Source organism: Gymnodraco acuticeps, unplaced genomic scaffold (genome assembly GCF_902827175.1).
Source record: "Gymnodraco acuticeps unplaced genomic scaffold, fGymAcu1.1, whole genome shotgun sequence".
Classification (NCBI taxonomy): Eukaryota; Metazoa; Chordata; class Actinopteri; order Perciformes; family Bathydraconidae; genus Gymnodraco; species Gymnodraco acuticeps.
The window spans coordinates 909,285-932,647 of record NW_022989815.1 but is presented as its reverse complement, the minus strand read 5'-3'; the positions used below and the strand labels follow the sequence as shown (position 1 = coordinate 932,647).

The 23,363-nt window shown below is 44.3% G+C and overlaps 1 protein-coding gene across 2 annotated transcripts; it reads left to right on the top strand.

The window, feature by feature from the left end:
• The first annotated feature begins 397 nt into the window (after positions 1-397).
• On the top strand, positions 398-6,069 carry mycn (MYCN proto-oncogene, bHLH transcription factor). 2 transcript variants are annotated; one of them, XM_034231605.1, is made up of 3 exons: positions 398-771; positions 1,187-1,835; positions 4,026-6,069. In XM_034231605.1, exons 2-3 carry the CDS (start codon positions 1,208-1,210, stop codon positions 4,805-4,807), a joined length of 1,410 nt encoding a protein of 469 aa, XP_034087496.1. In that variant the 5' UTR covers positions 398-771; positions 1,187-1,207; the 3' UTR covers positions 4,808-6,069. The 2 variants fall into 2 exon arrangements, with proteins under 2 accessions (XP_034087496.1, XP_034087492.1); XM_034231601.1 differs by having other exon boundaries at positions 525-771; positions 4,023-6,069.
• The last annotated feature ends 17,294 nt before the right edge of the window (positions 6,070-23,363 follow it).

The window sequence follows — 23,363 nt, the reverse complement described above, 5'->3', positions numbered from 1 at the left end:
ATAAGAAGTGATACCTATGTGTTGAAATAAATAAATACAAATACTAGATTTGGAAACATTTGTAATCATTAACCCCAGTTCAATGTTGATCTAACATGTACTTGTCTTTCTAAAATAGAGTCATGAGCAACATACATTTATTGTATCAATGTCCAATAAATATAATATTTGAGGTGTGTGTGTGTGTGTGTGTGTGTGTAGGGGGTTGGTTTAAAAACACTGCCCTTCACTTGGATGTTCAAACCCCTGGTTCAGCTGTAGCCTATCACCCAACCTGCTGCAGTGCCCTTGAGCAATCTGAGCAAGACATCAAATCACTAACAGCCCCTGGGTTACTTCGACTGTTTCATGATCTAGGGTCTGACATCCCAGTGGAGTGATAGGCGGGAGAGAAGACCTGAGGCTGTCAATATTATACATTGTCTTTCTTTATTCCTTTCCTTCACACTATGTCTTTCTTGCTTTCATTCTTGCTCGCAATGTTTAGGCTGTTTTTCTCGATTCACCTTGAAAGAAAGCTCCCAGCCAGCCTGTCTCCCGCGCCGCATCAAACCCAGAGCCCGACTGTACCACCCCCCAGCCTGGGGAGGGAGGAGTCAACTCAGCTCCCGCAGAACTGAGTGTATAACACTCTTCAGCCAGCCACAATGTGTGTCAGAGGACTGTCTGTGCTCCCTAAGTAGATGACTGCTTTAAATCTGGTGTCTGTATTACTGACTGCGAGATACGAGAAAAATTGGATCGCACATTATCATCCCAAATCAGGACAAGGTGAGCATCTTCTCCTTCCAGCGCGAGATACAGAAACGTGTTTTTATTTCCTCACATGTTTCACACAAAAAAGAGTCTATTAGATTTGATTGTTGTCATTTCTTATGGTTTTTTTCTGTAAACATGTCCTTTTTCACATTTGTGGCATGTTTAGTGACTTGTGATCCCATGAGTCGTTTGGCACACTGTTCGTCACGGTTACATTTACGCACATTCTCCTGTGAGATTTGTGCGGTTTTTATACCTCACAGAGGAGTGAGTGTGGAATTTAGTGGAGCAGACTGTGTGTCTGTGTGTGGGCTTAGACTCGGGGTCTTTCTGCAGTGTAGTTTTCAGGTGTGATAGAGGACAGAGTGAATGTGGAGAGGCGCTCTTTTCCTTTTTGGAGACTAAAGTATATTTTCTTCCTTTTCAGGTTTTTCGACTGTGGGATAGAATGCCAGCAATCGCAAGTAAAAACTCAGATATGGAGTTTGACTCGTTACAACCGTGTTTCTACCCGGATGAGGACGACTTCTACTTCTGTGGTCCTGACTCTGCGCCACCGGGGGAGGACATCTGGAAGAAATTCGAGTTGTTGCCCACTCCGCCCCTCTCCCCGAGCCGAGCCGCGCTACCGGGGGAGCCGGCGGCTGCCTCCCCGGAAGCAGACCCCCTGGGCTTCGGCTTGGGGGACCCACTGGACTGGGCTTCTGAGCTGCTGCTCCTGCCCGAGGACGATATCTGGGGGGCGTCCGACGATGGGGACCTGTTCGGCTCCGCTTTGGATACTAACCCCAACAACATCATTATCCAGGACTGTATGTGGAGTGGTTTCTCCGCCAGGGAAAAGCTGCAGCGTGTGGTCACTGAGAAACTCGGCAAGGCTATTTCTACTGCCACGGGAGGTGCCAGGAACGTGTGCGTCAAGGCACCGGAGGTTGTGAGCCGCAGCTCGGTGTCAGAGTGTGTGGATCCGGCGATAGTGTTCCCCTTCCCGGTCAACAAGAAGAACAGCAGCAGCAGGGACTCAACCGGGAGCGTAAACACACCCACAGCCCACGAAAACGCTCAAAGTGACTCCGGTAAGAACCTCAATTCGCACAAAAAGCGTTTGTGTTCATTTGTTTGTGTAATCTACTGCTACTGAAAGATCGTGGTATCATTATTACTATTTTCATTTTTTTTAACATTTTGATTCGTATTGTTGTTATTATTATCATCATCAAGCTATTACTGGAGTGGCTGGAGCTTGTTCATATGACTGGCCCAGAATCGGATTATCTTGTTACATTCCACGCACACACACACTCACAACAACACACATACACACTGGAGTAGGGAGTAGTGACACAGTGAACGAGGTTTATGTAATCAGCGGGCTCTTCATCCGGCAGATGGCAGTAAAATGGGGAATTGTGTGCCTTCCTGAACTCAGTTGGCACCCAAGCCAAACAAAAAGACAACACACTCCCTGACTGCAGCCGGTCCCGGGTGTAGGAGGAGAAGATAAAAAGGTGTTCAATAATGTGATGATCTGATAAAGTGTCTGGTTCACGGTGCTGTGAAGGCTTTCATTACGCATGGATTAAGGGACAATTTGACGCACAGTGGGTGATAAATTGGCACTTATTTTGGACAGCCTGTACTAACTGCTGTCTTCAGTTCAGTCGAGTTAAAAAAAAAAAAAAATTAAAAACAGAAATACACTTTAGTACCATGAATGGATGATCAGAACAACCCATAGACTCAGGGATATAGAATGGCAATCCTCTTTCCCTGCTTATTCTGAGGAAGTAGTTTTCGTTTATTTTGGGAAATTAGTTCTGTGTATATTTAATCGCCCTAAGACTACATCCCACCTATTACCGCCTTCGAGTTTCCTAAACAAACACTCACAAGCTCTTATCAGCGTGTTTTCGCTGCGAAACAGCAGTACAAAAGGCCTCCAGCTTGGCACAGAGGGCAGACCCAGCCAGTCTTGCCAAACACCTCCTCCACCGCGAAGAAAAGAGGGCGGAGGAGGGCTCTGGCTGCTTCTTTTAGGGGGGTGACAGCTTTGAACGAGCGCTCCATCTCGACAGCTGTCTCCCTGGCTCTGCTCCAGCTCGGAGGCTTAAAGGCTGGTGATCCGATCGCCTGCCGCCTGCAGTCCGGCGCACAGCTCCCTCCAGTGCGCTTCTGCAGCTAGCAGCGCCTCTCTTTGTGTTGCAGGCGTTATTTACCTTCTCATCAAAGAGACACAGACTGTGACAGCTACAGTGTAGGTTTATCCCTGTAATTATAAAGCTTAGTATTACTATTCAAGATGCCTGCATGGGAACAACCCACTCTAAAACTTAAGACAGTGGCACATAAACATGGCTGATATTTTATCCAACCAGGCAGAGGTGGTTGTCATTCTATTTATGCTATTTCCAGCTCCAAAAAATGAGCTGTTCCATGAGTGAAACAGGGAACCACTAAATCCCAGCTTCACATGTGGCAAAGCCAGCCACGCCCCCTCATCCATCCAGCTGTGCCCTGCTTTGTTTTGATGGCAGTGCCAGATTGAGTGTGTGTGTGTTGAGACAGCACACTGGTGCAGCGGTGTCTGAAGTGGGTTACTGTAAACTGTAAAATGCCACACTCTTCAGATGCTCCTGAGCTGATAATGAGAGCCATTATCACCAAGGCATTTTAACTGGGCCTCACACTCTCTGGCTCATGATTGGCAACTTCCTCTCATCTTCAAAAGGCGCCAGTCCCTGATAAGTCTCAGCTGCTCAGCCTGATTCCAGCGCAGGTATTAAGACGAAAAGCTCAGCGAAAAAGAAGCGGGAATTCGTTTTTTTTTTAATAACTTGATCAGAGGTTACATTTAAAGTGAAGTTCTTAATGCCTCGCACACCGTCAGGTTAACTGCGCTGATAGACTGAAGGCATCAGACTGAAGCTGTCTCACCGGAGAAGATTAAGAGAAGTTTTGAAGGAGGGATAGAGAATGAAAGGCAGAAATCCAGCCTGTCTGCTCAGCTCTGAGACTGAACGTGTCAACGCCTGCAGAGCAGATTAGTAGAGGAGTGACTGACACTAAGCATTAAGAGGCTTCTGCTTAAACAGCGTTGAGCAATGCTCTCTCTCCCACACACACATCACACACACATAACACACTCTCTCACTGATCTCACTCACACAGATACCTGTCACCTGCTGGTACATAGATGACATAGTGGGAATACTTGTTGTGTCAGAGAGATTAAGTCACTAACATTCTGCTTTTTCTTTTCCCAGAAGACGAAGATGACGAAGATGACGATGATGATGATGATGATGAAGACGACGACGACGACGAAGAAGAGGAGGAGGAGGAAGATGAGGACGAAGACGAGGAAGAGGAGGAGATTGATGTGGTCACAGTAGAGAAGAGGCGCTCCTCAATCAACAAGGCGTCTCCATTGACGACGGGTACGGTCACCATCTCTGTGCATCCCAAGAGCCAAGACGGGCGAGGGTCCGGCGCCTCGAGTCGGTTCGTCAGCCGGGCCCCTCAGGAGCTGATCCTGAAGAGGAGCTCGGTCCACCAGCAGCAACACAACTACGCGGCCCCCTCCCCTTACGCGTCAGATGACGACCCCAGCCCACCCCCAAAGAAGCAAAGGACAACAGACTCACCTCGACCCCCCACCAGAACCATCTCCTCCTCCTCCTCCACGTCCTCCTCCATGTCCTGCAGCTCGTTCTCCGGCACATCGGGGGTCCGCAGCAAGCGCAGCCACAGCGGAGACAGCAGCCCGCGCGGCAGCTCCGACTCAGAGGACAGCGAGCGTCGGCGCAACCACAACATCCTGGAGCGCCAGCGTCGCAACGACCTGCGCTCCAGCTTCCTCACGCTACGCGACCACGTGCCGGAGCTGGCGCACAACGAGAAGGCGGCCAAGGTGCTGATCCTGAAGAAGGCCACCGAGTATGTGAGCTCACTGGAGACGGAGGAGATGAGGCTCCAGCAGGAGAAGGACAGGCTCCAGGCCCGCTGGCAGCAGCTGATGCGCAGGCTAGATCAGGGGAGGACTCGCTAACAGACAAACCACTACAACACAGAAACACTCACATATACCCTGGAAGACCCCTCTGCCTCCAATCAGTCTGAATCACAGTTAGGCGCACACACATAGGCCTATACACTAAGGCACACACACATAGGCCTGCATATCTGTCGTACACACACAATCATCTCAGAGGACGTTTATCTACAGATGCCCACACACTCACACACAGGGAGGAGAGGAGGGGGGTCTCCGGGGGGATGCTCGGACTTTCACTGCCGCCACTTTTTTTGCACATTTGTTGACGTTAAGAATGTTAAGGGTTTACTTTTTCAATCCAGTCACATTGAGGAAAGATTTTAAAAAAGAGAAAATAATGAGAAGGGGAGAGGACACACTTTGTTCTGGTCTTCCCCCTCCTCTGGTTTTTTTTATATCATTTGTATCTTGTTTTTTGTACTCACTGTGACACCAGCCTGGAATCAGGTGATTCCCACAGGGATGGGTGTAAGAGGGCACTTTGCTTGGAGAGTTTCACTACAAGACGCAGCAGTGCACACTTACTTTGCCTTCACCACTGCAAAACTGAACGAGACTTTGACGACTGAGGCGTTATGGGTCACATAAACAATGCCACTACAGGTTCTCTTTCACTCACTCCTCCCTCACACTGGTGCTCAAACCAAGTCAGTGGATGTATAACTGCGCACCTTGCTAGCCGACACTTTTGTATATAACAATAGTGAACAGACAAAATAAACTCAGATCTGCCTTGTTTTGTAATACATTTTGTCCTTGTTTTTTTATACATGTCAGGAAGCTGCCAATAACTAGACTGGAAGTTTATATACCTTTAAAAGTACTGTAAGGCCTCGATTTTTGAGAGTCATGACCTTTGTAATATAACAATATATTGTTTTTTTTTCTTCTCTCTTACTTTGTATTGTATCATATTACTAATTCTACACACCTTTATGCTTTTAGTGTGAACATACTAAATTTGATACTTATATTTTCGTATGAAAATGAGTTCCGGTAGATATCACTTTATCTCGTCTTTTTTTTCTCTTTTATCTCAAATTATTTTGTACAGCAAATGTGTTTTATCCTGATGTACCTGGCCTTCTTCTTTATTCCTCTTTTGTTTATATTTGTAACTATCGGGTGCATAGAACTGGGTAAACGGATATAAGATGTTTGTTTTTTTCACTTTTAAAATGTACATTTAGTGCTGCAACTCATAGCACTTTGAAATACCTCATTTTGAAAAATAAATAGACATCATAAAACACTCACGCTTTGCCTCTGTTCCTCTTTATTGTCCCTGACACTGTGGATATCACCTCTGACCCCTTCACCCTTACATAATGTTCCCTTTGTCTGCTTTTATTCTTTATTTTCCTCTACATTTCCGCATTTGTTTTGCTCATCCTGACAAAGAAATAAAGAGTATCTTCTGAATCCTCTGTCTCAGCCCCCTGCGGCTACCTCCCCCTCTGTAGCCTCTCACACCCACCCACGCACACACCTACGCACACACACTTCAAGTGCACGGGAGCACACATACACACACTCTCCGTTTCCCTCTCTCACCGACACAGCCCCTTGCTATTACATTGTTCAGGCTGTTGCCATGGAAACTGGAGCAGCTGCTGAGTGGCAGACAGCGAGAGTGAGTCTTTTATTTGTCTGTTAGTAGTCTGTGTTTATGCCTGCATGTGTGTATGAATGTCAATGTCTGTATGTGTGTGTACCTTTTGTTCCCGGGCTGTGTGTGGCCCTGATTTCTCCGGCGTTGTGCTCTGCCCTGATGCCCGGACAAGGCTGGATACTGTTTACCAACATCAGCCACATGGCTCTGGCCTCCTCCCCTCTCCTCCTCCTTCCCTCTGTGCCTCCAGTGCCGGGCCTTAACCCAAATATGTGCCACTCAGGAGTCTGGCCAGGCGTTCTCTGGAGATGGCTGAAAGAGAAATCTGTTGCCACGGTCTGAGTAGCCATTCAGCACGACAGTGTGTTCACAGAGGGAAGGATAAAAAAGAGTTGCCGAGAGGGGAATTAACAGGACATAAAAACACACATTGTTGATGACTTTGATTAATCCGTTTTACCTAAAAGAAGAAGCAATGACTGCATAGCACTGTACGACAGGGGGACCCTTTTTTCTCCTTCAAAAACTATATATTACTTAATGAGCGTGTTACAGTACTAGAGTGTAAATAAAACACTTAATTTTTTCAGTGCCATGTTCTTTACATTAAACTGATTAAGACCCCATTCATCCACAGACTCAGGACCCAAATGATCCAAAGGTATTTTCACAGTGAGATACAGCGCTATATGAAGACTGATGACTTTGTTTTGGAGTTGAGACAGCCCAAGACTGAGCCTCTCTGTGGGGGAGTGGAGCTGGTGGATTACATAACAGGAGTCTGGTGGGTCTGGTGTCTTTGTGCGCACTTACTGTTCATGTGTGTGTGTGTGTGTGTGTGTGTGTGTGTGTGTGTGTGTGGGACAGGATCTAGTGTCTTTGTGTGTGTATGTGTGTCCTCTCGTGGGACTTCCCCTTACCATCTGCCTAATGGCTTATCCTGCTTGGTTATAGGATGAAAACAAGTTCATGGACAATAACATCCCAGAGAATTTTTTTTTTAAAGAAAAACAACATATTGCAGCCGACAGAGGCAGTTTGCTTCAGATGGTGAGATTAACTCTGACATTCAAACAAAATCAAACACGTCGACATAAGAGTGTGTGTGTACTGCTCAAACACACACAAACACACACGTCGTAACAGTGTCCAGTGGCACATTTCCCGCCCACACACCCCGAGTTAAACAAACATAAAACCATACACCTCTCAGCTGTGCGCACACTTACACACTCTGGCTTCCTCTTCAACCCCCCCCCCCCCCCCTTACACACACTCATGTGCTCACACGCTTCAAGAACAGTTAAGCTATCTCCTCTCTGAAATGAGGCTAATTGTTTGAGGGAAGCTGGCGTTCAGGGAATAGCCGTCTCCTGCGTTAAACAGACATATGGCCGTGGCTTTTCCCTGATTAATACCCATTATCCCTCTGCCCACTGCCCGCCTGGCTGAAGCTGCCCAGACACACACACTCACACAACTCTAATGGGCTTACACTCGGCTGATGGATGTACATTAAAGCTGGACATGAGCTAAAGGGGCATGTTTGTGTGTTTCCTGTGCGTCATGTCATCTGTTTTGAGATCTTCATTACAATTGGCATTAAATTGACACAAACATTTCTATTGTCCTGTTGACACCCGGATCAGTATTCAACATGTTAGCCTTCCATATGGAGGAAACAATGGCTGCTGTGTGTGTGTGGTGTGGTGTGTGTGTGTGTGTGTGTGTGTGTGTGTGTGTGTGTGTGTGTGTTGTTGGTGTGTGTGTGTGTGTGTGTGTTGTGTGTGTGTGTGTGTGGTGTGTGTGGTGTGTGTGTGGTGTGTGTGGTGCGTGTGTGTGTGTGTGCCTGCAATGTGCCCAATCTCTGCACAAAGGCATGCCCGTCACCCATGCGCCTCTCTGGGCTCCGCTTGCCAAAAGCCCTGCTATCTGTTGGGGGGAGTGTGTGCGTGTGTGTGTTTATGTGTGTGAGGGGGCTGTCACCATCTGTTGTGGGGTCCAACGTGGTCACAGGTGCTTAAAAAATTGTGCATTTTGGGGTTTTGGTAGGTAGTGGGGCCAGATACAAGTAGGGTATCAGGGGGTATTGGGGCAGAAAACATGGATATTTGTGTGTGTGTGGGACGAGGGGCAGTTCCTCGAGGGAACTCTTTGCCTTAACTGAGTAATATGCAGCCCTGACAAAGAGCTGTGGAGCTACAGTAATTGCAGAGCACATAGTGGACAGGGAGGGAGGGAGGGAGGGTGAGAAGGGAAAGAAAAGGAGGCCAGAGTGTTTGATCAAAGTTTACCAAAGTCTGAGGAGATTTGCATACAGATGGTACTGTAGCCCAGCCCCCGGAATACCTTTCCCTCTCTTTATTTCTCTTTCTTCGTCTCTCTTTCCGTCGCACACACACACACACACACACACACACACACACACACACACACACACACACACACACACACACACACACACACACACACACACACACACACACACACACACACACACACACACACAACACACACACACACACACACACACACACACACACACACACACACACACACACACACACACACACATACACACACACACACACACACACACACACAACACACACACACACACACACACCACACACACACACACACACACACACACACACACACACAAATGTAATAGGGTTTCATTGAAGAATCCATGAATAGCCTTTCAAGAGCGTGTTCTGAGGAAGAAACGGCCTTGGCTGCACAACACAGCACCTACAGAAAGAAAGAAAAAGCGAGGGAAGGAAAAGAAGGACAGATAAAAAAAAGAGAAAGGCAATGATTGAGATAGGGACGGAACAAGAGAGAATGGTAACAATGGGAAGAAAGAAGAGGAAAAGCCTCAGTGAAGCACTAATTATTAAAACAAATTCACCCAGGGAAGTTTGTCTTTCAGTAACCATGACATAAACACGCGCCCACTGGTATAATAATGCTGACATGCTTTCCCCGGGACATCAGTCCATATTGATTTTGAATGGCATTGTTGTGTGGGCATTGATCACACAAGTGTTGCCCTCTTATGTAAGTTACATGTCTCTTTGAAGTCATTGTTTTGAGGCAAGCTTCTGGCAATAAGCCTGCTGTGCCAAGCGTCCTCGCAATGTGCCCGTCAGTGCCTGAGCGCCTACGCAACATGACATCCAACAGTTAAAGCCACAAGCATGTCCAAAACCAGCCCCAACTCGCTGTCAAGCTGCCGCATTGTATAACTGTATATTGGACCATTAGTTTCCAGGGTTTATTGTTTGAATATCAACAGCCATCTCCATCACCATGTTACACGCCTTAAATTAAGAGACACACAGCTGTCAGTGAGTCATGTATCAAGCATTTATTTCAAAACAGTGTTTACAAAGTGCCTCACAGAAGATAGAAAAGACAATAAAATATAGGATACAAATTGCACAAACCACAGATTATTGCCTATACTTAAAAAGTAGATTTAAAAAAACATTATCTCATTAACTAGTTGTATTTAGCCATGTATACTATATATATTTGGTTTTATGTGATGAAGTTTTGTGATTTCAGCTTCTGAGTTCTCTTAGGCCATTTAAAAATAAAGTAAATGGAATTTAGTTTGTGGTTTTCAGAGCACGGTATATGTTAGAAATATGGGGGACCACATATCGCAAGGTTGACTTTCAGGTTCAGCGTTATAAATCCCTACACCGTTAGCAACAGGGAACCATTTACATTGGAACTGCTTTCTTCCGAAAAAGGAAACAACCCTGTGAAAATAGTATTTTTTCCAGGACACAGTTCAGGAAGTGAAACGCTGCTGGTGAATTTTTTTCAGTCTATTTTGTCCAATTCTGAACCACAAACCAGTTCACTTTTATTATTGGAGTAAAGGCAGAAACCCAGAAAAAGGACATCTTAAACCTGAGCAAACAAAGCTAAATCCAGCCACTATTACTTTGACAAGGAAGGAAATGAGTTGTCACCCGGACTGACCCATTTCATCACTGCTATACATTGTTTTATTGATTTATTGTTGAACATGGGTGGGCTATAATAAGCATTTTTTGTAATCAGCATAAACAAGCAGGTCGAATGTAAATATTGGGATTTACAATGACAACAGGGCTCATTAATGCAGTGGACATAAGTCACTGAAAGACATATCCTCTATGTTTACATGATTACTACTTCTTTAAATCAAGTGTGTGTGTCTATTTGTGTGTGCACAAGAGTAGGGTTGGTACCGGTTTGTGTGTATGCGAGTGCACACCCACGCCTCCCTTTGTGTATGTGTGTTTATGCATATGTGCTCGTGTTAGTGTGTACCTGTGTTTATTTGGAGTAATCACTGGGGTGCTTCTGTGTTTGTACATTTGTACTGAGATTGATTCATGACTGCTCCTCCAGAGGAAACAGATAACAAATGGTTTTCTGGTCCAATAAACACCGTCTGCCAGTAAACTAAATGAGACTAAACGAAACCATCCTCTGCAGCGTTCAGTAAGAGGCTGGATGGATGGCTGGCTGGGGGGCTGTCTTCACAAAGGTAAAACTCCTTGAGAGACATATTGATTGAGGGCTAATTGTGGAGAGCGAGTGTCACCTCAGGCCTTCCAGACTCCCCGGTGGTTTACGCTACCAATCAATGAGTTTGTGTTTAAATGGGGCCACGTCCAGCTTTTACACATTTCAAAAGTCCCCACAACAAAAGGTCCCTTCTATTTTATCAGTCAATATGCCGCCAAACATTTGCCTTATAGAATATATGAGTAGAAAACCGGTGTTTATGTATGTGTATACGAGGAATCTTGGCAATTACCATTCTCCCTTGTGATGCAATGTTTGATTTATTGGTCATTTGGGGAGCACTGTGGGATGAATTAGTGCTGTGTTTGATCATTAGTGAGTTAGGATGATCTGCCCCTTGACCTTAAGGTCTGCTGGGAGGGGAGACAGTGAGGATTTAACAGGTATACCTATTAAAACCCAGATTTGTGTAAAATAGTGCACAGTAAGGGTATGGATAATCTGCCTCGTTACAATATATTTTATTATATAACAGTGCTAGAACAGTACAAATTACACCTTGTGTCCTAACAGCATTACATAAAGTCGGACGCTCTCTGTCCTCACCGTTAAATGCGCACTTCTGTTAAATCACGTAAACAAACACAAAACCTCCTGGGATTCCTATCAGCTGGGCTCCATAGATAAGATTAGGATGTCAACAATTAAAAGATGGGTCAGTACTTGCCATCATCCTATGTCTGTACGTTTTGTACAGAAAACACATGCATTATATTGGGAAATTAACTGGAAGCTACATACAATATTGCCAACAGTAGGACACTTTATAGGAAAAGTTATATCTAGAAAATTAAGCGTTTTTGGAAGTTGTATTTTTAAGGTGGTATGGATAACAGTATGTGTGTCTATTAACCGTGAGTAGAAATGGTTCACAGGAGAATAATATCTTGTTGGACATTAGCTGCCCCCAGTCAGTCCATTCATTCATCCTCTGAGCCTCTCGGGCACTGATGTCTGTGTACACTGCAAATCCCTCTTTGCATGCCCCTGGGGGCGGGGGGGTTAGCACAGGGCCTGGATTGGGGGGCGATAGCAGGATGTACTGAGGTAGTGGAGGCGAGGTTTGATGCACATTTTGCCTGTTCAGCAAGAGTCTGCCTACACATCCTAACTAACAATCGACACCCTGACTACAGATATACGGTTGTTTGATTTCTTGTTTTCTCCTCTAAATGAAGGAAACATTCACATTAGAAGATGCCATAAAATACAAAGGCAAATGTTTATGAATAGACCTACATTTGCGTAATTAGTAACTCAACTACTATCTTTTCATCACTCTGTCTCCTTTAGATCTTAACAAAACCACAACAAAGATGCAATAAAATATTGAAATCACAAAAAAATCCACTTTGGTTAGCTTCTGATGATGCATTATTTTGTCCCGCATATTCACAAAATGTCATAGCTGTCCTTAATTGCTTATATTACATTTTAAATATAACCTTATTATGCTTTTAAACTAATTATTTGAATTATAATTAAGTATATCATGTAAGAGTACCTATCCACTCAAGACTGCAGTTTGAGATTATATCCTCTCTAGTGCCTCTTAGCTTATTATAAGATACCATCTAAATCTCACTATCTTGAGGCTTTTTGCTCAGTAATTTTAAAACACCTGCCGGAATGAATACATAGCGCCATCTATTAGTAGTAATTAGGCACAGAGAGCAGAGGATCGATCAAACAGTAAGCAATCCCAAAGCATAAAAGCCTACAGAGTGTACACCCAGAGGTTATCGACAATCCGGGGGTGACCTTGTTCCTCGACAGTTATCTGTCGGTTTGATGGCGAGCTGAAGTGCGACGGGGCGATGGGGCCGGGCGGGCCGGCAGATCCTCAGCAGGAGCCTCACTGACACATGTGGGACAGAGCTCAGTGGAAATCGGGTTAATGAATCGTAGAGAGGGGGAAACGGCGGGGCTTCTCGTCTTTTCAATATTCGCCCGTCATTGTCACTTTGAACCAGCACTCATCTGCACACCACTTGCAGAGGGAGAGACGGGGAGGTCAGTAGGTGGTCAATGTGAGAAGACCTGTGAAAGGGGTTTTCAGACAATAGATCATAGATGTGTGGAGAACAATGAAACTGCAACTGAAGTGTCATGGCCAATTTCTGATGGAAATAAAGGATGCTTCTGTCTCTTTTTGTGAGTGTTCATGTATGTGATTTACTGTGAATATAACCGTCGTGAATTTGAAAGCTTATTCGTTTTTTTAATCTCAATAGCTGCAGTATTTATTGCGTGCCTTTGTGTGCGTGTATTCTCTGGTGGGTCTTCGGTCCATGACCAGTCCATTACGAGCTTGTCTGCCTGGCTGTCACTTCTCTCTGATGGATCAGTGAGCTCCAGACAGAACCACCAGTCTCTATTTTAATAACACCAGCCTGTTTCTGCACTGAAAACCAACACAGATGCAAATGACTTCCTCTTATTAGATTTGCTACAACCAGCTCACTCCCCATCCACTCTCCTTCTCCCTGCGGTTGTTACCGTTCTTGAAGGATTTGTGGTGACAAGTTGACCCTGACGAAATGAAGCTTTTAATTAACGGCGAAAATTGGGCAAATTAGGACGACCGACTCGCCCCAATTCAGCCACTTCACACGCATAATTCGCCTATCTAAGAGGATGAAATACATTAGCATATTTAATTGATGGCTTATGCCCATCTCTTGTGTTTGACAGCTGTTGAGTCAGACGATGGCATTGTTACGAATATGAGTCAGTGCACACTAATCTAATCGGGAAAACCTTGGCTGGGGATTGAGTTAGCATTTTGGACATCCGTCAGCAAACTCTCAGGATTACACACAAGGTTAATTATGAAGAATTAGATTCGGACGGACAATGGCTTTATTGCTTTTAAGGGTAAGGTAATAATATTCACAAGCGCTTGGCTGATGTGAATGAAGGCCTAAAGAACAACTCTCAGACCATGATGGTGTGGTAACTGAGGCGTGGCATTGATTACTTTAATTGGTGGACTGGGAGTGGTGAACATCATTGGATTTGATTTAAACCACCACCCCCCCTGCACACACATACACTTCAGATACAATCCACCAGTTCATTGGTCATCATCAGACGTTGGAACAATCTGGAGCGTTCAACTCCCATCTTGGATTTTACATCAAACACATGCTTTATTTTGTGCGCCTCCTCCTCCCAGGCCTCGCCAGCACTTTCCAGTGTCTTCCAATACGACCCTGAGCTCATTGATTCAAAAATAGAAAAAAGTCAGTGTATCTTGAAGCGGTTCTGCAGGGAAATTCAACAGCTTTTTCACTGATACAATTAAGTGTAAACCTATTTGAAAACGGCAATAAGAAATTGATCTGCTGATCGTTGCAAAATGGGCAGGGCTAAAGGCTAGATATAACGGCTACCTCACTAGCATGCCAGGGAGTCACAATCTCCAAGCTAATTCATATTTTCTCTGCATTGTACCATTCATTTCAAGTATCCCAAAGTTGAACTCTATGTAGGCGGACCAACTAGATTCTGTTGAAATTGATTTATTGTGCCGGATATTGTCCAGATTGTAATGCCTTAGTGCTTTGGCCTTATAGGTAAACTACCCTCTACTAAGGGACATATGCTCTACTGTCTCACTGTCTCACAATGTTACAGGTAGCGCTATCAGAGGAAGCTAAAGTGGCTTGGCGGTTTAAACAGCTGCATCAATAAGACCTTAGCCACTCAGAATCCGATCAGACAACAGGAAGATTTACTACAGGAAGCGTATTGCGTACTCTTTTGTTCCTCTCATTCTGATGTTAAAAACATTAGGAGTGATTAACTTGCGTCATCGGGATATTGACTGGCAAGCTCTCTCATTCTCTCTCTCCGTCCTTCCTCTGTCTCTCTCGCACACACACACACACACTAACACACTGTTAAATAAGACACACACACCACCAATACACTGACACGTTCGAGTGAGTGAGCGCCGGGCATGCCATTGATGCTCTGCTCGGGCTTCATCCATCACTGATAATGGCTGAGGACAGCTGTGTGTTCAGTCCCCCCCTCTCTCCATCATACCACAAGCTTGAGGCGGGCGGATGGGGGGGAGGAGGGGTGTATTTATTCTGCTTTGCCTCCTAATCACACCCCCTTATCCCAAAAATACTGTCCTGCAACCTCTGCCCCCCTCCAAAACAGTCGAGCACCCCCCAACCCGAGAGAATACTGGCCCAGGGCCAGGCCCAGATGGCCGTGGCCCGCAGCGGCCTGCACGTTGCCGCTATCTGGCTCTAGATCTACTCCGGGACTGTGATAGGAATCAGTGATGCAAAGCTGGACACACACACACACACATACTCTCTCACAGACACAAAGACAAATGCCTTCATGCCCTGTAATGCATGCATTTCAATGTATATACTCTCACTGTGGCTGTCTCTTTCACACACAGTCATAAGTAAACACATGAACAAAATACACAGACCCACACATACACACACACCAAATAGCAACGCACTGTTTAGACTGGAGTTAATGAAGAAATAACAGCTGATGTCATTAGTTTCCACATGAATGGAGTTTGTCATGGCTCCATTCTGTCTGATCATCGTGATTTTACTCACTGTGTGCAGCGTACATAAGTGGGAGTGGGCTTTCATTGACACGCTGTCCTTGAACTGCCTTATTTAACTGGGTCGAATCACTATGAGCAGATTGCAACATAGTAGGAAAGCAGGAGAACAAATATTCTAATAGCAATTGGTGTATTTTGGGATTTAGTGCCTTGCTCAAAGGCACTTCAAGATAATTGAAGGGTTCCACTCAGAGCTTTCATTAATTTATATTAAGAGGATGATGTTATCCTTACTATAAGCTGTTAACAGTTTTATTTTTGCAAAGTGGTTGAAAACAAAGATGTTAGACCATCATTCTGAGTAATGGGGACACAGTTTCTGAAAGTGTTATTGATTAATTAATGGAATGTTTGTATAATGCTACCACCACAAATTAAATATTGCATTATAGATCCATTGTACTGGGATGATTTCTGGTACCATTGAAGGGATAGGGTATCAGCACAATCCAGATAAAATCAATACTCTTTCCACAATCAGTAACTTTCATTATGTGACTAAGTAGCCTGATGTTATCTCACACAAAAGTCATCTTGAAGAGTTCTATGCTGTGTGGCATGCAGACGTTAAGTTTGAGGGTAAGATCTGGGTGGTATCAGATCTGGAAAACAAACATATTTCTTGTGATTTGGGTGAACAAACTGTTTAGAGGTAATAGTGATATTCTGTCTATACACATTTTCTGTCAAGCTTCTGCTGCCTGACAGTGATGAAAATAATAACATCATAATTAAGCCGGAAAGAAGAAGTCTGTTTTTAGCCAAACAATGGCCCGTATTTACATGAGTCATTTGAACGTATTCTTGGCTAATCTGTAATCTAAACAGTACAATGAGGTCAGTTCCAGTAAATCTCCACAGATGGCAAGCTAATGTTATTCGATTAACAGGTGATGGGGAATGGTGGAACTCGATCCCCAACAAAACACCCGTCCAGCACACTCCCCTCTATAAAAGACACCTGTCAGAAACAAGAGCCTCTTTTACTCTGACTGTTAAAGAAAAGCACTCTCCTTGTCTCATCATCATTTAAGACTTAGGCACTTCAAAGCTGCCCAGGTACAATGGCAATGAGCAGGCCGCCTTCAAAAGAACAGCACAAGTTATGGAGGGGGTGGCAGGGGGGAAGAATAGCCCTGTAAATCATAATAGAGAGGAAAATATAAAAGACGAGGCGGAGAGACGCAGTTCACCTGTTCTCTGTAACACAATCACTTAACGATCCTCAGGGCGCATTGTAAGGGAGAGCGCTCCTGTAGCTCGCGCCCTCGCTTTGTGTCCCGCCGGAGCACAGAGATCATCTTCCCCCTCTCCACAGACCCCCTGACCTTTTTCTATGTTCCACTTACACACACACACCCATCAAAATTACCCTTACTCCTCACAGATTAAGATCAATGTCATTCATCGCGTTTAGAGTATCAGCCTTTGATTCGGACCAGAGAAAGGGAAGGGAGGGCACCTGGGAGCTGTGTGAGGATGGAGGGGGGGGAAATGTCCTCCATTAGATGTGGATGAAAGTGGCTTCTTTACTTTCCCCTTGAGCTTGTGAGTGCGTTATGGCAAGGGCAGCTGATGTTTGAAGTCACCGAAGATTGTCAAAGAGACATTTGCATACACACACATTTTATATCTCACGCAAGCGTTTCATCAACAAAGGTCCCTCCAACGTCTCTCACCAAAATAAAGGCGTGTTCAGACTGAAAATAGGACTGAGTTTTAAAGCACTCAGGGCTGCAGTGATTGGGGGGAATTTCTACAGGAGCAGGTAAGAAAGGAAAAAAGATTTTAAAAAGTCCAGATTGAAGGCAAACAAGGTGCTAAGACGGATGGGGTTTTAAAGGGTTAGGGTTAGTTGGATATGGCACTTTGAGACACTTACATTGTTTTTTTGGACAATATTTCCATTACTGGGACATACAGGAAATGTGGGAAAGAGAGGGATAGACGTGAAACAAAAGCTCCCTGGGAAGGATACAACAGCCAGCGAAAATAGAAAAAGGCTTAAGCACTCATGGATGTATATTGAAGATTGGACACGCTCAACCTCTCTTTGAATTTTTCCCAGTGGCCAGTCTCAGTATTGTAATTAGAAATCTGAACCATGAACCAAATTGAATTTTCCATCTAGACCAACATTGTCCACCATTACAATGTCTGTAAAACTATTGACAGAACACCCCTCATTGCAACAAGGCAGTGTTTGCCTCTATCATCTACCAAGGTTCTTGTAATCATTATACTTTCTTAAAGCCAAACAATTCAGGATTCTAGATTTCAAATCTGACCTCACCAAAATGTAAAGTCTATGGGCCAGCGAGGACTCAATTGCGGGGCTGGCATAAGAAAAAACTACTGCACACACAGGAAGTAAGCCCAGACAAGCAATTCTAAATCTGATCGAACCTTTTGGTCTGGGATGAGGTTCTTATAATACATCCATGCACGTGGAGGACGTGATGATGTTTTTTGCCCCAAATGTCCCTATGCAAGAGTCTCATTGAACAAGTGAAGAGTCTCTGTTTCCTGAAACAGTCTTGGACCCAGGTTGTCTGTGATTAAGCCCAACCCCCATTACTTCTGATTTACCACAGGGATTCCTCTGTGTGTCTAGTCCCTGACCTTTGACCTGGCCCATAGGTAAGCTTAGCTTTTCCATAGCACCGACCCTTTTTCTATAGATAGCTTTTTTCCATTGAAGTTTCAAGCTCTCCTATCTCCACTCTCTCTCCGTTCACCTACCACCCCCATCATCCAAACCCTTGGAGTCACCAGGGTATGTGACGGTCTAAATGCCCTCTTTGTTGGCAGAATGGACCTTTTGTCCGCACCCCCTGCATGTGCTGACTAAGGGACATCCAGTGAGCCCACTTTTGAGTCCATCCAGGGGTATGAGAGGGGTGGATACAGAGGGTCAGCTAAGCCTTGCATGACCCCCCTTCCCTGAGTGTTTGAGGAATTTCCTGATTCAATAACTTTTTAAATAGCTGGCCCCCTTGCCTTTATATACCTCCAATAGCAGCCACTCTCATCCTTACACCTAGCAGACGTAGTAAACTGCCCAGGCTACGTACATCTACACTTAAAGAGGTACTCATTCCTAATTTAGGCACCCTGAACAGCATTCCTGAAAACTACGTGTGGAAAAAGTTGGCTTAGTCTGGATGGAAGCCCAAAATGGAAGGGAAAAATAAATATATTTGAATCAATATGGGATGACCTCAGATCAGCTGAAATGTAAACTGGACTCTTCAGACCTTTAGTATTCAATTGACCAAACTGTTTTGGTAAAAGCTCCCGATGTATCACACACATTGTAACATGTTAACGTCAGTCATAACATTATTTGTAACTGGAAGCTAAAATACAGAATCCTGGCACTTCCCATAGCAGTGATCAAACACCTTTTAAAGTACATGCCATTATGATACTTCTTTTTGTCTTGAGCATGCAGTCAAATTGCTGAATGCTCAAGACAGCTCTCTATTTATACATGAACACTTGAAAAAAAACATAAAAGTCAGTGAAGGCTCGACATGTAAAAGCATCTTAAGGGAAAGTGGATGAGAGTGATAAGGGAGAGACAAAGAGACAGATAGAAAAAAAGATAAATGAGAGTGGTAGCATCTGGGGTTATTACTTTGTGTCCGTAGCGTGGATCTGCACACACAGCAGTTTGTGGACCAATAATTAATCTCCCTAACATGCCTTTTTAATAGACTTCCATTAGCGTGCTTTTAAAAGATACCTAATTTACTGCATACATGAGAGCGGACATTAGTGCTGACTAGTATTTACAAGCCATCCTTTAAACAAGTCCCTTTAAAAATCTAATCTGCTAATGTATCCAAATCACACGGCTGTCCCGGCCCATATATCTTTAATTGTATGTTGGTCCACTTTAACAAGAGTCAGATGCCTGCTAAGGAGTCCTTTACATCAAAAAGCTGCCGCCCAGCACCTAATATCCTCTGCTGTCACAATGCTCCCATTTCACCACCCATGTTCATAAAACGCAGTCCTCTCCGGCCCCTCTCCCCTCCAGACTCTCCCCTCCCAGACCCCCCCCCTTTCACTTTGATTGGGCTAATTGTGTTTCCTGCTGAATGCAGTAAACTTAAGAGAAGCTAGGAAGTGCATATGCCCGTACCCTGGAGCGTGCATACAAACTCAAATTCACACTGTAGGCGGCTTTTCAAACAAGAGGCCATTAGAGACAATTGGCAGGCTCATTCACTTTCTGAGGGCCCAATTTACATGGCAGTGGCAGGTACTAAAACCTCTTCAGCCCCTTTGGAGTACAGACTCCTCTTCTGACACCTCTCCCTTGGTCATGCATTGGAAATAGCTCATTATCTGTCTGTGCTGTAACACATGAAGTTGACCATGCATCTTTGCATTTATCTACCAAAGTGTCTTTAAGTGGAAAAAGAATCCTGTAACTGATCCTGACCTTTGACCTGCAATTCGAGGAAAACAAAACGAAAAACATGTTTAAAAAAAAGAAAGAAAAGGAAATAGATAGCAGTGCTTAACATTTCAGTTGGTTGAACTGTTACACGAGTGTAAAAGTGCTGTTCGAACGTAGCAACATCTGGCCCAGGCGGATCTGATAACTCATCGGTTTTCACCCGGAGGGCCATCACCAAACCGCAGTGTGGTCGCTTTTGTTATCTTCATCCCTCTATTTCTCTTTGTCAATCTGGGTGAGCTCCTGTTGACCCAGGGGCCTCTGCGGTGGGAGCGGGCCACGCTGGCCCACTTCAGAGCCCATCCCAAAACCACACCAAGCTTCCCGTGCAATCAATGGGAGTATTTCTCTTTCCGTGCTCTCTCTGTCGCTCTTCATCTGAAACCTCATCCCTCTCTGTGCTGGTGACCTGGTCCGTGTGTTGCGGCCTTGGCGGAGGCAGACAGTGCGTTTAGCGAATGTGAGGGAAGTCATATGTTAGCAGTTTGAACCTACAGCCCCAATTAGAGGCAGCTGTTGCAGCTATCGCACCACAGCGGAGGGGGGGGGGGCTGAATTTATGGTCTGCGTCTCCGTGGCGACCCTTGTTTGATGTGCAGATAATTAGGAAGTGAATGGCTTCCTGTGGGTTGTTGCTGGAAGGCGCATGCAATAATAAAAAACAGAGAAAGGGAGAACAAGGAGAAGAACAGCTGAGAAGTCGGATGCATATTGAGGTAGTATCAGGGTCAGGAGGTGTGCAGGAGGTGGAGGTCGTCTGCACCCATTCCCCCATGTGTTTGTGTGCATGCTCCATTGTGGGGTGCATCAATCTCCTCACTGTGCATGCTAACACACTTGACCCCAGGTTTTGTGTGCATCTGTATTCATTCCTATACAAAGACAAAATCAGTCAACGCACCGCTGGAATCCGCTTTGAGCTCCTCTCTTCTCCACATACCATCCTTTGACTTGCACGAGAACACGCCTGTGCAAGTTAGCCGGTCTGAACATATTTACAAACTTTGCAAAGTGCGCTTACAAGTGGTAGAAGAAACAGAATAGATCAAAGAACTAAACGCATGTCCCTATAGATTGAGTAAATAATCCACTCACATTTGTCAGGACTTGTGATCTCATACATCTTGAATAATCTTCTGTCACATTTGTACCAAAGAAGTTTCGGTTGAGACTACCTCTAAAGCTATACTCAGAAGCTTGGTCTCAACTCAAATACCATTAGCTTGTTCCATAGCAACCCTTTGTTTTTCCCACTTGCTTCATCACCACCTTGCATGTCATTTCAACTCTGACCCCTGCAGACAGAAGTCATGACCCTCGCTCATTGTCCTCCCCGTTTCCCTGAAGAGGATCAGAATCCAGAAATCCAAATCTGAAGAAAGCCTCTTGAATAAAACTAAATAGTAATTGATTCTGGGGATTTCTCACAGTCAAGTCTTAAGTCAGTCAATAAAATGTTCTAACTGACTCTGCTGGTCACTGTATGAGCAACAATAGGCCCAGATTGTGATGCTATGTGTCTTTTGTTTATCTCCAGCTTTTCCGGTGAATGAAACACAATAGGAAGGAATGCATTGGTTTCTGCTTGAGTGCTAAACCCAATCAAGATGACAACAATGTGCTTTAAAGGACTAAGATACTTTAACTCCCAAACATCAGATTAGCGTGTTAAAATCCACCCCCCTGTGGCCGGCCATTCATGTGCAACGTAAGGCCAACACTAAACAACAACACACACACAAACTCACTCTCACACACACACACTAAAACATCCTTCACATATAGCATTTGCATTATAGTTCCAGCTGGTTACTCAGTCAACTGACTACAAATCAATGAATAAATAAAGTGGGTCTTTTGAGGCCTCGCTTTGTCACCATATGCGTGGGAAAGTGTTGATATTGTTAGATGTGTAGAGGAACAAGAGGATTGTGGGATGTCTTCAACACACATTATCTTAACTTTTGTAGACATGGATTAGGCATTTGGTTTTAAGAGGAGTTGGGCATTCAATCTTAGTAGTTGTTCACGACTGAAATGGGAACCAAGTTTCAAGTATCGAAAAGTTGGCATCAAATACTTCAACCATGTCTCCCACAAAATGATGTATTCTGCGTATAACTGCGTAATAAATTCAATTTCAGTAGAACTGTCCCAGATAAGGGTCACAGATTTAAAGATTGTGCTAAGGTTGTAAATCAAGATAAAACTGAAAATACTAAAAAAAAAAAATGTCTCATGTTTACATAACTCTAAAAAAGTTTAGAATAAAATATCATGATTTTTGGCTTAAAATAAGTAGGTTTGTTAAGTCTGTAAGACATGTTTTAAAAAGTCTATGTTGATTTTTTTATTTAACACAGGACACCAACCAATTAGAAACGTATCTATAACAAATACTTATTAATATGCAACAAAATAAGTTTCCCTTTAGTTTTTCTCTGAAGGAAAAGTTGTATTCACATGACACTAAGGCATAAGGGGCAAATCACAATGGATTGCAAATCACAATGGATTTCAAATCGGTGATTGTTCCTCTCTACTACTCTTTTGAACCGAATATGGACCAAGAAGAAATGGAGTGGAGTGATGAATCAATGCTTAACTTCAACAAATGAAGTGACTTCACTCTCTTTCAAATCAGACATATAAGCATCCTGGCTACACATTATGTCATAAAGGATGCAGGAGGATCTGGGTTTTGCAACAGAACACACACCCATAAATGCATTGCATTTATCACAGTCAAAACAAGGTCTCTAAACAAGGACCCTCACAGCTCTGCCTTATTCACAGGAATGCAGAGAAAAGGGGAAAATATTCTGATAAGAAGCTGTTTTCTTACGAGGAGCTGGGAGGGGGTCCATGATATCTTGTTATGCTTAGCATTTGTTTTACTCTATGAGAACATGTAATGTGTCTGAGCCGGTATCTGTATTCCCATTACGACATGTGCCTGGTGCCATGAGAAAAGTATGCCTGCCTGTCGCCCAAGGAAGAAATCCAAGGCTTTCATGAAGACGCGGTGAGACACAGAGCCTAAGTTAAGGCATATGGGAGCATAAGTATTGTGCCAAGGGCCCTGATTTTCTATATCACCACTCCACCTAATTAAAAAAGAACATCAACAACAAACCTCATTTTTCACCCTCTTTTTTTATTCCTTATTTAGTTTTCCATCTTTTTTCCATTGAATAACCACTGGCCCCACCCCCTCACCGATACTCTCCTGCTTTTCTGTGGTGAGGGTCGCTGACAAAAGGAA

Coding starts and splice junctions, on each gene's coding strand:
- mycn (XM_034231601.1), top strand. CDS start 1,208: ATGCCAGCAATCGCAAGTAAAAACTCAGATATGGAGTTTGACTCGTTA. Junction 1,836..4,022: donor AAACGCTCAAAGTGACTCCG/GTAAGAACCTCA, acceptor TTCTTTTCCCAG/AAGACGAAGATGACGAAGAT.